Source organism: Haematobia irritans, chromosome 4 (assembly GCF_050003625.1).
Source record: "Haematobia irritans isolate KBUSLIRL chromosome 4, ASM5000362v1, whole genome shotgun sequence".
NCBI lineage: Eukaryota > Metazoa > Arthropoda > Insecta > Diptera > Muscidae > Haematobia > Haematobia irritans.
In genome coordinates, this window is record NC_134400.1 from 64,183,139 (window position 1) to 64,198,101 (window position 14,963).

Genomic DNA, 14,963 nt, shown 5'->3' on the forward strand with positions numbered 1-14,963 from the left:
GTAAGATGTCAAAATTATGTTTATGGTGATTGCAGCTATCCAAATGACACTGCATAGCAAATGCATCTCAAACAAACTCGCGCATTCATAGCTGGAGAATTGTTCAAAGATGACTTGAGTATCTTGATAACTTATTCCAGACCCAAAATACCACGCACATCAGTTTTTAAACTGCATCATAAACTGTTTTTGATAATAGATGGCGAAGATCCATTTGACTGACTTCCGTTCTTAACTTTGGTGGGTATTATAGTCTTATTTGTCTCATATCGGCGTTCCTCGGATGAATTATCCACTTCACAATCACTCATAGGTGACACAATTAAATTTGAACCTCCCAATAAACACAGTATGAGCGTTTTTCAAATGCAACAACTTTTCAGTTTGAGGGTAAATATAATTTTCAACATAAATTCAACTTGACTTGAAATAGCTCATCTTCAATACATCTTCAAATTGTTTGCGAATTACTTCCAATTTGCCAAAATGTTGACGAAATCTTTGAAAAGTTGTTGAAGATAATATGAGAAAACTTTGACAAAACACTACCCTAAAATGCAACGAAAAAACCATGTGGTTTTCAATACTTCCCAATAAACACAGGATGAGCGTTTTTCAAATGCAACACCTCTTCAGTTTGAGGGTAAATATAATTTTCAACATAAATTCAACTTGACTTGAAAAAGCTCATCGTCAATACATCTTCAAGTTGTTTGCGAATTACAACCAATTTGGCAAAATGTTGACGAAAACTTTGAAAATGTGTTGAAGATAATTAGAGAAAACTTTGACAAAACACTACCCTGAAATGCAACGAAAAAACCATATGATTTCAATACTACATTGGACAACAAAGTTCGTGGCAGAAATACAAAAATGGAAATTTTTTAATAATCAATTGAAAATGCTTATAATAATTGGTAAGTAAAACTAAAACACGAAATGAAAACTTTAAGGAAGTAACTAAACTCAAATCTCTTTGCAGAAGACTAAAATATTTGGATGCTGATTCTTGGACACATTAAGAGGCCGGCCGATGAACAATGGTAGTGGCTTATCGAGAAGAGAAAGTTTCCATAAATCAAAGTCCAACCAAAAAAACTTGGTATTTATGCTTTTCCATATCAACAACTACTGGATGATAATTCGCATCACATCGATAGTTTAATTTACATCGCATCATCGGTTTAATTTGTTATTTTGTGAATTGAAATTGCTGGAAATTTATTCCAATTATCTGGTCATCAAGTTCCTGAAAATTGCCAGTATTTTAATAACAACAATTTTGTAACACCAACGTTCTTGAGGAAATCACGAAGTACGTTCTCAGTTGGAAGAAATACAAATTGGTAAGTCAAAATAAAAAGTGAAATGAAAACATAATGGAAATCACAAAACTCGATTGTTTTGCAGAAAACTAATATCATTGGATGGTATATTCTTGGAAGATGTTGGCCGATGAAAAACCAATGAAAAACCAATGAAGGAAACAACAAAGAAAAGTTTTCAGAAAACTTACAAAGTGCAACCAATTAAAACAAAGTGCAGTCCTATATCAAGAACTTCTGGATGAAAATGTGCATTACATTAATTTACATCCCGTCATCAGGTTGATATTTTGTGATTTCCTCTTGCTGGAATCTATTCTAACACACAAGCTAGCAAGTTCCTCGATAGTAATTATTTTAAATTGCCAGCATATTAATTAATAGTTATTTGACACCAACATTATGGAGGAAATGGAATTATACATGTAAAAATGTTTAAGATATTTAAAGTTGTATTCATAGTTTTATTTATTAATACGTTTAATAAGATAATTACATTTTGATTGGTATTATATTATTATTTTTATATATTATTAATGTTATTTTTAAGATTATTATATTTGTTAACGAAAAAAATAATAAAATTTACAAAATCCCTAGAAATTTAGTATCGACTTTCAGTTAGAACTAGGATTGACTTTCATACAAATTGTGGTTTGAAAGTATTCGCAACAATGCTAATTTTTTATTTTTCTCACGTTGAAAACTGTTTGAGAAATTATTGAGTAGCGATGCATTTTAATTTGAGGATTACAATTGAGAAATTATTGCTATTGTGTTGAATTTTACTGTTGAGGGTAATGTCTGTTTTTTGTTGAGAACGCGATTTTCTCAACAATTTCTCAACTTGAATATTACCCTAATCCTTTGAAAAAATGTTTGAAAAATTATTGAATTTTAGTATTTTTCAAACGTTTGTGTTTATTGGGTTATTTGTGCAACGAAGTTCGTGGTCAATTGCAAGAAATAAAAAAATGGAAAATTTTAGACAAATAACCAAATAGTTTATAAAAATAGGTAAGTGAAAATAAAAAATGAAATAAAACTTTAAGGAAGTCACTAAATGTATATCTCTTTGCAGAAAACTAAAATTATGGATTCTACGTTCTTGAAAACATTAAAAAGCTGACCGATGAAAAAATGGTGGACAATTAACTGGAACTGCTTCAAATAGTTTATAATAATTGGTACGTCAATATGAAAAATTAAATCAACACTTTAGAGAAGTCACTAAATTTAAATCTCTTTGCAGAAAACCAAAATCTTTGGATGCTACATTCTTGCAAACATTAAGAAGCTGACCAATGAAAAATGAGTGGCTTATCGACAAGAAAAAGTTTCCAGAAACATTACAAGTGAAACCAATTAAAATTGTTAAAAACAACAAATTGTTGACATCAACAACTTCTGGATGAAAATGGGCATCACATCGTCAGTTTAATTCATATGCTATTATCAGTTTAAAATTGATATTTTGTGAATTCCTTCTGCTGGAAATCAATTCTAACACGCGGTCCAGTACGTTCCTAATTTCAAATTGCCCGCTTGTTAATAAATTTTAATGCTGTTTTATGACACCAAAAGGAAGGAAAACGAATTATCAATGCAAAAGTGTTTACTAATAATGTTTAAGATATTTAAAGTTTTGTTGTTTTTTTTTGTTCTTATTTGTTGATATGTTTAATAAGATTATTATTTATCAATTGGTATTGTAGTGTATTATGTAGTGTAGTGTATTATTATATATTTTATTTTGATGAAAATGAATAAATTATACAAAATTCATAGAATTTTGGCTTTGACTTTCAATTTGAATTGGGGATATCATTCATACAAATTTAGGTTGAAAAGTATTTGCAACGATGTTAATTTTGAATTTGACTCGCATCGAAAATTGTTTGACAAATTATTGAGTAGCGATGCATTTCAATTTGAGGATAACACTTGAGATATTATTGCTAATGTGTTGAATTTCACTGTTGAGGGTAATGTCTGTTTTTTGTTGAGAACGCGATTTTCTCAACAATTTTTCAACTTTAATATTACCCTAATCCTTTGAAAAAATGTTTGAAAAATTGTTGAAATTTAGCATTTTTCAAACGTTTGTGTTTATTGGGCTTTATTTTTCTCTGGATTTTAATTATTTTTTTCAGGACAATTGAAGGAATAAGTAATTGTCACTTTTACCAATGCCATACGATTCTTTTATCAGCTGATTTTGACTTCTTAAAATTGTAAACAACATATTGAAATTTGTTGTTTTTGTTATCGTGATTCAACCTCCTTATTCAGCCATGGGATTCACTATCAAATTGATATGGTGTTAAGGTTGGTATTAAGTTTATCCGCTAAAATCGTCATTGTTTCAGTAAAAAAGGCATAAAATTATACACATTTGTTGCAGATTTCGTTATAACTTGATGGGGAATAGCCCAAAGCAAATTTTCACAAAGTTTGTATTCCTTAAAATGGATTATTAAAGAAAAGTAATCGTGAAAAATTTACATTTTTAGCGGCTAATGCTTAGTACTAAGTTCGTATCTGCGAAAAACGAATATCTTCATCTATCTCCGTATATAGGATCTCAAACCCAGGGATGTTACCTTATTTATGCGAAATAATATGCCTGCCTATTTTTTCGTGCGAAAAATCCAGGGTTGTATAAATATGTGCTTTAAAATGCTTAAAACAAAGATTTCGCATTTATTCCGCGCTAACCTTTTTTTATAGGGAGTATAACAGTTTTTCGTGCGAAAACGTGATCTTCGTACTAGGCTTAAACTCGAACTTAATACCCACCTTTAAAGCTGAGTACTATGTTCCGATTTCATGCTGAAAAACAGCTTGTTTTCACGGTTACTTTTTTTAATTAACTAATTTAGAAATATAAAATTTTTTGCAATCAATTCCTTGGATCTTTTCCATCCATTATTCGGCAAGACTCGATCAAAATATAATCGTCTTCATAAATATATTTGTTCTTTTAATTTATTGTTTTGGTGAAAAACCCGAACATAGTACTCACCTTAAGGTGGGTATTAAGTTCGAGTTTAGCCGCTAAAATCGTAATTTTTTCACTAAAGGCCGGTATGCACCTCTAGCGAAATTTTCGGTTGCAAACATTTATTTAAGTCTACAACAAAAAAACAGGGCTGTGTACACAAATTTTAAACCAGCTAATCACCCAGAAAAAAGTGCCTTTGAAACTAAAGGAAAAAATTTTCATCAATATAGTTTATCCATTTTATTTCCATTAAGGCAAATTTTTGTGAAAAATAATAAAATTTACTCGTTTCAGTAAAAAAATCCTAAACTGTAAGCAGTTAGGAATAGTTCATTAACTAGAATAAGGCATGGAATTTTACTCATACTATTTTCTTCGCTGGGTATAAGAATTTACTACTGAAAAAGAAAATTTTATTCACCGATAACAAAGCATTCGTAAAAATAAAAAAAAACCGAACTAAACCCAAGTTTCCTCAAAATTAGTAAAATTTCTTATAAAATGATAATTGCGACTTCCTTTATAAAAGAAAGTTTTTCATACATAAGAACAACACTTGGCATAGAAAAATATTTTAGTTCATTCGTACTAAGAAGTATGCAATCCTTTCAAAACTTAAGGAAACACACTTGTTAGAATATAGGAAATTTCCTAAATTTCTATTGTCTACCTGTAATCGATACCTGTCATCGTAATCGATGTGTTTGCGCGTGGGTGTAATCGATATATTTGCGCGTCGGTTGTTTTTTAGTTGGAATCGCGTTGTTTCGGAGAGATTGCTAAAAAATAATATAGTAAAATAATATAATAAATAACAAATAAAATATATAAAATATTTGTTATTTTAAATTAGTGAAAAAAATTTTCGTTTTTTTAAATAAATCTATCAATGCTCGTGATGGTGTATAAAGAAAGAAAACACCAGCAGAATAACAACCCTTTCATTTGTCTTCATTTTGGAATCTTCAATTATCAGGTAATATTCAGTGACGCTAACCTTTTGCAACAAAAATGTTTTATGATTTTTTATATTTGTAGGTATTGAAATTGTAAAAGGAGGACAAAATCGTTGGGCAGCAACTTATTAAAAGTGAAAAGTACAAGAAGAAGAAAAAGTGCGTTTTACAGTTGATAATATCACACGGAAATTGGAAATAGTGGAATAATAAACTAATATTTCAAAGAGATTCGATTCTGTTGATTCTTAATAAATATATTCAATATATTAATAAAACATGTCTTTTATTGAAGATAAAATTGCTTATAGAAATAAATAAAATTGTATTTAAAAACTAAGGTAAGCAGTTCTAATTATGAAGTAAAAGTTTTACCACAAATGTGTAAGATTTGTCGAAATGAATGAAAAAATTTCAATAAAATCATTCCATATATGAATTCAAATTAGTTAAATTTTTTCATTCTGTAGTATAGTGGTATATAAATATAGGAAAATTTTATTAATATATGGAATGCATTATTCCTAATTTCTACGAAAATCACATCGTTCAAACAATTAAAAATGTCTTTGGTTTAATCTTGTCTTTAATTAATTAAGAAAGGTAACCGTGAAAAAAGCTGGTTTTCAGCTTGAAAACTGAACATAGTACTCAGCTTAAAGGTGGTAAAGTTCGAGTTTAGCCGCTAAAGCTGAGTACTATGTTCAGTTTTCAAGCTGAAAACCAGCTTTTTTCACGGTTACTTTTCTTAATTAATTAATTTAGAAATATAAAATGATTATCAATCAATTCATTGGATCTTTTCCATCCATTATTTGATAAGACTTGATAAAAATATAATAGTCTTCATAAATATTTTTGTACTTTTAATTTAGTGTTTTGGTGAAAAAACCGAACATAGTACTCACCTTTAAGGTGAGTACTAAGTTCGGTGTGTACTATGTTCCTTTTTCGAGTTGTACACCACTTTATTTTCGCGATTACTTTTCCTTAAATAATCAAAATTATAAATTAAAACAAACTTATTCCTGTAAAGTCTTGCCAACATCTAGAGGAACAAGAAACTGTGCATAAATTGAGTTAATTTATCTGATTTATATTGAACTGTTTTAATAAAGTAACCGCGAAAATTTCAACGCGAAAAGCGGACATAGTACTTACCTTAAGGTGAGTATTAAGTTCGAGTTTAGCCGCTAAAACGTAATTTTTTCACGATTACTTTTCTTTAATAATCCATTTTAAGGAATACAAACTTTGTGAAAATTTGCTTTGGGCTTTTCCCCATGAAGTTATAATAAAATTTGCAACAGATACGTATAATTTCATGCATTTTTCTTACTGATTTAGTTTTCACTTTAGCGATTTTAGCGGTTAAACTCGAACTTAATACTCACCTTAAAGGTGAGTATTAAGTTCGAGTTTAAGCCTAGTACTACGATCGCGGAATAAATGCGAAATCTTTGTTTTGAATATTTTCAAATACATACAATCCTGGATTTTTCACACGAAAAAATAGGCCGGTATATTATTTCGCAAAAATAAGTTAACATCCCTGGGTTTGAGACCCTATTTACGGAGATAGATGAAGATATTCGTTTTTCGCAGAAACGAACTTAGTACTAAGCATTAGCCGCTAAAATCGCCATTTTTTCACGATTACATTTCTATACTAATATTTTTTAAGGAATACAAAATTTGTGAACACTTGCTTTGGGCTATTCCCCATCAAGTTATAATAAAATCTGCAAGAAATATGTATAATTGTATGCCTTTTTTACTGATTTAGTTTTCACTTTAAGGTGAGTACTATGTTCGGTTTTTTCACCAAAACACTAAATTAAAAGTACAAAAATATTTATGAAGACTATTATATATTTATCAAGTCTTATCAAATAATGGGTGGAAAAGATCCAATGAATTGATTGATAATCATTTTATATTTCTAAATTAATTAATTAAGGAAAGTAACCGTGAAAAAAGATGGTTTTCAGCTTGAAAACTGAACATAGTACTCAGCTTTAGTGAAAAAAGTCGAACTTAGTACCCACCTTAAACTCGAACTTAGTACCCACCTTTAAGGTGGGTATTAAGTTCGAGTTTAAGGTGAGTATTAAGTTCGAGTTTAGCCGCTAATTTTCACTAAAGGTGGGTATTAAGTTCGAGTTTAGCCGCTAAAATCCTCATTTTTTCACGATTACTTTTTTTTAGTAATCCATTTTAATGAATACAAACTTTGTGCAAATTTACTTTGGGATATTCCCCATCAAGTTATAATGAAATCTGCAACAAATATGTATAATTTTATGACTTTTTACTGATTTAGTTTTCACTTTAGTGAAAATTAGCTGCTAAACTCGAACTTAATACTCACCTTAAAGGTGAGTACTATGTTCGGTTTTTACACCAAAGCACTAAATTAAAAGTACAAAAATATTTATGAAGACTATTATATTTTTATCAAGTCTTATCAAATAATGGATGGAAAAGATCCAATGAATTGATTGATAATCATTTTATATATCTAAATTAAATAATTAAGAAAAGTAACCGTGAAAAAAGCTGGTTTTCAGCTTGAAAACTGAACATAGTACTCAGCTTAAAGTGAAAACGAAATCAGTAAAAAAAAGGCATAAATTTATACATATTTGTTGCAGATTTTATTATAACTTGATGAGGAATTTCCCAAAGCAAGTTTTCACAAAGTTTGTATTCCTTAAAAAACATTAGTAAAGTAATCGTGAAAAGTGGCGATTTTAGCGGCTAAACTAAATATGGTAACTTAATACCCACCTTTAAGGTGAGTATTAAGTTCGAGTTTAAGGTGAGTATTAAGTTCGAGTTTAGCCGCTAAAATCGCTAAAGTGAAAACTAAATCAGAAAGAAAAATGCATGAAATTATACATATTTGTTGCAAATTTTATTATAACTTGATGGGGAAAACCCCAAAGCAAATTTTCACAAAGTTTGTGTTCCTTAAAATGGATTATTAAAGAAAAGTAATCGTGAAAAAATGACGTTTTTAGCGGCTAAACTCGAACTTAATACCCACCTTTAAGGTGAGTACTATGTTCGGTTTTTTCACCAAAAAGGCCGGTATGCACCTCTAGCGAAAAATTTCATTCCCATAAGAAATGCATTGCTATTTATGCTAACGAAATTTTCGGTAGCGTTCAATTTCGTAAGCTGGTACGCACCTCTAATGAAAATAACAGGGTTGTCAAAAGCATATTTTGGCAGCAAACATTTAATTTATTACAATCATAGTGTGCGTAAAAGTTTTAAAAGGTCTGTAAATAATAAACACTTTATTTGAGGAATATTTGGAACATATATTAACAATTTTTAAAAGCGATTAGCTGGTTTAAAATTTGTATACACAGCCCTGTTTTTTTGTTGTAGACTTAAATAAATTTTTGCTACCGAAAATTTCGCTAGAGGTGCATACCGGCCTAAACACCAAAGTACAAATATATTTATGAAGACGATTATATTTTGATCGAGTCTTGCCAAATAATGGATGGAAAAGATCCAAGGAATTGATTGCAAATTATTTTATATTTCTAAATTAGTTAATTAAAAAAAGTAACCGTGAAAACAAGTTGGTTTTCAGCTTGAAAACTGAACATAGTACTCAGCTTTAGCCGCTAAAATCGCTAAAGTGAAAACTAAATCAGTAAGAAAAATGTTCATGCATTACACATATTTGTTGCAAATTTTATTATAACATGATGGGGAAAAGCCCAAAGCAAATTTTCACAAAGTTTGTATTCCTTAAAATGGATTATTAAAGAAAAGTAATCGTGAAAAAATTACGTTTTTAGCGGCTAAACTCGAACTTAATACCTACCTTTAAGGTGAGTACTAAGTTCGAGTTTTTTCACTAAAGTGAAAACTAAATCAGTAAAAAAGGCATAAAATTATACATATTTGTTGCATATTTTATTATAACTTGATGGGGAATAGCCCAAAGCAAGTTTTCAAAAAGTTTGTATTCCTTAAAAAGTATTATTAGAGAAAAGTAATCGTGAAAAATGGCGATTTTAGCGGCTAAACTCGAACTTAATACTCACCTTAAACTCGAACTTAATACTCACCTTTAAAGCTGAGTACTATGTTCACTTTTCAAGCTGAAAACCAGCTTGTTTTCACGGTTACTTTTTTTAATTAATTAATATAGAAATATAAAATTATTTGCAAACAATTCCTTGGATCTTTTCCATCCTATATTTGGCAAGACTTGATCAAAATATAATCGTCTTCATAAATATATTTGTACTTTTAATTTAGTGTTTTGGTGAAAAAGCCGAACATAGTACTCACCTTAAGGTGGGTATTAAGTTCGAGTTTAAGGTGAGTATTAAGTTCGAGTTTAGCCGCTAAAATCGCCATTTTTTCACGATTACGTTTCTTTAATAAAACTTTTTAAGGAATACAAACTCTGTGAAAACTTGCTTTGGGCTATTCCCCATCAAGTTATAATAAAATCTGCAACAAATATGTATAATTTCATTCCTTTTTTTACTGATTTAGTTTTCACTTTAGTGAAAAAACTCGAACTTAATACCCACCTTTAGCCGCTAAAATCCTCATTTTTTCACGATTACTTTTCTTTAGTAATCCATTTTAATGAATACAAACTTTGTGCAAATTTACTTTGGGATATTCCCCATCAAGTTGTAATGAAATCTGCAACAAATATGTATAATTTTATGACTTTTTTACTGATTTAGTTTTCACTTTAGTGAAAATTAGCGGCTAAACTCGAACTTAATACTCACCTTTAGCCGCTAAAATCTTCATTTTTTCAAGATTACTTTTCTTTAATAATCCATTTTAAAGAATACAAACTTTGTGAAAATTTGCTCTGGGCTATTCCCCATCAATTTATAATAAAATTTGCAACAAATTTGTATAATATTATGCCTTTTTCTTACTGATTTAGTTTTACCTATGAAAAATGCTCATCCTTGTGTTTGTTGGGATCAGACAAGTTTAGCTGTTTTAATGCCGCTACCGTTATGCGCTTTACAGACTATCAGTTATTCCGGACGGAATGTCGGTGTTTGTAAAGAATCTTACAGTGTGTCGGATCGATACGACTTGTCGGCGATGACTAAATAATCGGTAAATGTGTTATCGACCCCATAAACATGCAGCAGTATCGATTATGCCTTCGGACTTAACTTATAATGTGCACAATATATGGGATATGTTCGACACGAGCACTGTCGTCCGGAATAACTGATAGTCTGTAAAGCGCATTAGACAAGTGTATATGATCACTTCCATGTTTTTATCAGGTTTCATTGATATGTGGTAACCCTGTCGTAAAGTTATTAATCATTCGTTTAAACCATTTGCACTATTTTCAAGTTTCTTTGTGCATAATACTGGTAGTTTATTGTCTGTGAATTATTGTAAGGAAATGACATCACATGTACGTGCATTATATGAATTTTCTGGAGAACCTGGAACGTCTGAAATTTCGATAGCTGTGGGCGATATTTTGGAAGTAATTCGAACTGATGTCGGTGAAGGATGGTGGGAAGGTAAAAACTCAAGAGGTGATGTAGGTTTGTTTCCAGCGGCCTATGTGGAAGTTATGCCAATGGGCATAAATGACATAAAACAGCGGCAACATATCCAAGTTTCACAAAATGCTGTAGCATTCGAAAGTAACACGAACGCATCCAGATATGACTCAATGACTGATGACTTTAATGATGGCGATGACTGGGAAGATGATTGGGATGACGATACTTATTCAGAAATTGGACCAAGTAACAATAGTTCGAAGACAAATGAGAAGCATATTCAGCACTCATCAAGTAATTACGATAAAAATTTGCCTCCAACGCCCTCCGAGGACGTTCTTCAATCGACTTTCTTGCCAGGAAATAACAATACAGCAACACTTAAGAAGTCGGGCATGTTTGGGAAGAGTTCGGATTCGTTCATCCTTGGCCTTGGAAACAAAGATAAGCTACCAGAGAATGAACTAATTCACATAGTGCCTTGTGAGAACTTTTACCAGTGGCAACCGAATTATCAATCTTATTCTGTTGTTGTCGCCAGTCCTAAGAAAGAAACTAAATTTAAAGGCATGAAGACATTTATAGCTTACCAGTTGACTCCAAGTTTCAACAATATATCAGTAAGTATAACTTAAAATATAAATCAAACATTGATAAAAAAATAGAATAAAATTAAGCCATTAAAATTTTCGAGAGACAATGTACACTCATCGAAAAAATTATAACCGCAAAAAGCAGCTGCTGTCGTGTTTCCTACAGACCGACGAAAAAACGTAGACAGCGAAATTTAAAAGATCACCTTTTGCCCTGTGATATGTCGTATACTTCTTAACCCTTTGTTGCATTTAATTTAATTTGAGCAAGTATAATTTTTTGGGTATGTATGACTTGGAGGTATGATACTGAAAACCTTTTTTCGTTCAATTCTGATATGTATATAGCATATACCCAAATTCATGCAGATAATCAATGATGCTCACGATGTTATATCACACGCAGAGAAAGAATATGCTTAGTTTAGGTATTGTGGCAGCCCTTTATACAAGACTCAGTCTAAGTGAACTTCTTCCTTATCAATGATTGCTGTCCGTCTCTATGTTTTGTACGATGACAAGGGACCTACTTTTTATAGCCGATTCCAAACGGCGTTTCACATTACCATGAAGGAATATGATCACATCAAACATGTTTCAAGAGCAGTTGAAGCGTTTGAAAAATTCCTAAACACATAACTCAATTTTTTGCGAAAATTGATTTATACAAAGGATATAAGACCACCAAAACATACATTTAATAAATATTAAGAATTTGTAACGTAACCATTATAAGGTAATGCATATTAAAAAAATAGATAAACTCAATTTTAAATTTTCAAAATCTCGAATACAAAACCAGGGCTGTGGAGTCGAGCCAATTTTGCTCGACTCCGACTCCGACTCCAGCATTTTTCATCAGCTCGACTCCGACTCCGACTCCGGAGTCGACTCCGGGTAATATAACTAAATCGCATTTTAGTACCACTAATTTGTAGTTCTATTGAGGGGATATATATGGGGTATATATATGGATCGATATAAAGTATCGTATTTATTTATGTGTGCAAGAAAGGTCTTAATTTCGCATTTATACCAATTAAACTCTTTATTTCAAATTTAGGGCAATGTTTAATAAATAAAATAATGATATAAATACCCATCATAATATGAGAAGATACCGACAGTATATGTATTTGTGGACGAAAATTATTATAAAGGGTTATATTCCCATATGCATGAATTTGAATCTGAATCGATTTAGACAAAATTGTATATACTTCTAGAAAATCTCTGTACCTAAAATTTAAATCTAACGTTATGAGACGTAACACAATTATAGCAAAAAATAAAAATGCAAAGAAAGTCTAAAGTCGGGCGGGCCGATTGTAACATACTCTGCACAACTTTGTATTTAGATCAACATTTTGATAAAATCTGAAATCAGACTTCTACAAAATCTCGTGCAATATTTGGGAAACATTCATAATTTTTTATATAGCAAAATTTGAGTCACTTTTACCATTTAGAAAATTTAGACTACATTTTCTATAAAAATAAAATGTTGACTAAATTTCCTATCGACATAAAATGTTGTATAAATTTTGTATAAAAAAATCTATAGTAACAAAATTTTGGCACAATTTTCTATGGAAAAAAATTTGAAAAAATTATTAATAGAAATTTTGGAAAATTTTTTGTGTAAATAAAATTTTGCACAATTTTCTATAGAAGCAAAATTTTGGCTAAATTTTCTATAGAAATAAATTTTTGACAAAATTTTCTACATAAAAATATTTTTATACCCACCACCATAGAATGGTGGCAGGGGTATAATAAGTTTGTCATGTCGAAGATGAGCTAGATCGGTCCAGGTTTTGATATAGCTCCCATATCAACCGATCGCCCGATTTGGGGTCTTGGGCTTATAAAAACCGTAGTTTTTATCCAATTTGCCAGAAATTGGAAACCTAGAGGTATTCTAGGGCTATAAGGAGGAGTGCTGAAAATGGTGATTATCGGACCATGTTTTAATATAGCTCCCATATAGACAGAACTCCCGATTTTATTTCTTGAGCTTCTAGAATCCGTAGTTTTTATCCAATTTGTCTGAAGTTGGAAATCTAGAGGTATTATAGGACCATTACAAGGCGTGCCGAAGATGGTCACTATCGGACGAAGTTTTGATATAGCCCCCTTTTAGACCGATGTTACGAGTTTACTTCTTGGACTTCTACAATCCGTAGTTTTTATCCAATTTGCCTGAAATTTGAAATCTGGAGGTATTCTAGGACCATTAAGAGGTGTGCCGAATATATTGTGTATCGGTCCAGTTTTTGATATAGTCCCCTTATAAACCGGCCCTCCGTTTTGGGGTCTATATTCTAGAACTACAATAGATGTGCTGAATACTGTACGTATCCTTCCATGTTTTTGGCGTAGCCCCATTAGTCCGATTGACCAAAATAGACCCAAAAAATTATTGAAGTTGGTCCGATGGTCAGACCAAATGGAATTTTTCTGCAGAAATAACATTTGGACAAAATTTTCATAGAAATAAAATTTTAACAAAATTTTCATAGAAATAAAATTTTAACAAAATTTTGTATAGAAATAAGCTTCTTAAAAAATTTTGGGATACAATATTATGCAAAAATTTTGTACAAATTTCTGCTAAATATGTAATAGAAATAAACTTATGGCTAAATTTTTTACAGAAATTAAATTTTGGCTAAATTTTCAATAGAATTAAACTTTGGCTACATTTTCTATAGAAATTAAATTTTGGCTAAAATGAAATCTATTGAAATAAAATTTGGACCAAATTTTCTATAGAAATAAAACATGGACAAAATTTTCGATAGAAATAGAATGAGGTCAACATTTTATATAGAAATAAAATTTTGAAAAAATTTTCTTTCGAAGAAAAATTTTAGAAAAAATGTAACTTTTAAATTATTTTAATTTAAATTAGAAAACTGGTCCCCTGGTACGAATTTTGGAAAAATTTGGTCCAAAATAAAAATTCGTTGTTGCAACGCTGGTAAGGCCTCCATATAGACCGATTTCAGATATTGAGGGTACAGAAGGTGCATTTACCATAAATGTAAATTTGCCAGATATTACTTCTCGTAATCATAAAACAGTTGGTGTACTATAGATTTTAGATTTCAAATCAAGGTATTGTTTCTTAATTTTCTTGCACATTTACAGGATATGTTTATGATTCCTTTAAAACTCAAACAAAAATAGTTCTTATAAATCCGGAATCTGATAGGTAAAATCTTTGCATTTATTTTCGGGATGCGAACTGGTTAAACTGATCTGTCATCAAACCCCCATGAAATTTTCTAAGGAAATTAGTATATTTGATTCATGGTGGTGGGTATTTATGATTTGGCCCGAACGAACATACTGCTGTATATACTTGTTTTATTTTTTATTTTCTATAGAAATAAATGTTGACTTAATTTTCTATAGTAATAATATTTCGAATAATTTTTTTATAGAAATTAAATTTTGACAAAACATTCCATATAAATACAATAGTGACAAAATTTTCTATAAAAAACAGCTTTGACAATTTTTTCTGTCATATGTGTGTAGGT

The 14,963-nt window shown here is 30.4% G+C and overlaps 1 protein-coding gene and 2 long non-coding RNA genes across 3 annotated transcripts; all 3 read left to right on the forward strand.

The window, feature by feature from the left end:
• Positions 1 to 994: 994 nt before the first annotated feature.
• Positions 995 to 1,931, forward strand: LOC142235013 (uncharacterized). The gene is made up of 2 exons (XR_012721766.1): positions 995 to 1,349; positions 1,414 to 1,931. It is a non-coding gene; the product is annotated as an uncharacterized LOC142235013 (long non-coding RNA).
• Positions 1,932 to 2,257: 326 nt separating this feature from the next.
• Positions 2,258 to 2,727, forward strand: LOC142235011 (uncharacterized). The gene is made up of 3 exons (XR_012721765.1): positions 2,258 to 2,345; positions 2,410 to 2,515; positions 2,581 to 2,727. It is a non-coding gene; the product is annotated as an uncharacterized LOC142235011 (long non-coding RNA).
• A 7,850-nt stretch (positions 2,728 to 10,577) lies between these two features.
• On the forward strand, positions 10,578 to 11,562 carry LOC142233025 (sorting nexin-33-like). The gene is made up of 2 exons (XM_075303797.1): positions 10,578 to 11,442; positions 11,500 to 11,562. The coding sequence occupies exons 1-2, from the start codon at positions 10,714 to 10,716 to the stop codon at positions 11,545 to 11,547; spliced, it is 777 nt and encodes a 258-aa protein (XP_075159912.1). The 5' UTR covers positions 10,578 to 10,713; the 3' UTR covers positions 11,548 to 11,562.
• The last annotated feature ends 3,401 nt before the right edge of the window (positions 11,563 to 14,963 follow it).

Excerpts from the sequence above, each read along its gene's own strand:
- LOC142233025 (XM_075303797.1), top strand. The coding sequence starts at position 10,714 with ATGACATCACATGTACGTGCATTATATGAATTTTCTGGAGAACCTGGA. Across the intron at positions 11,443-11,499 it reads CAAGTTTCAACAATATATCA|CCATTAAAATTTTCGAGAGA; the intron begins GTAAGTATAACT and ends AATAAAATTAAG.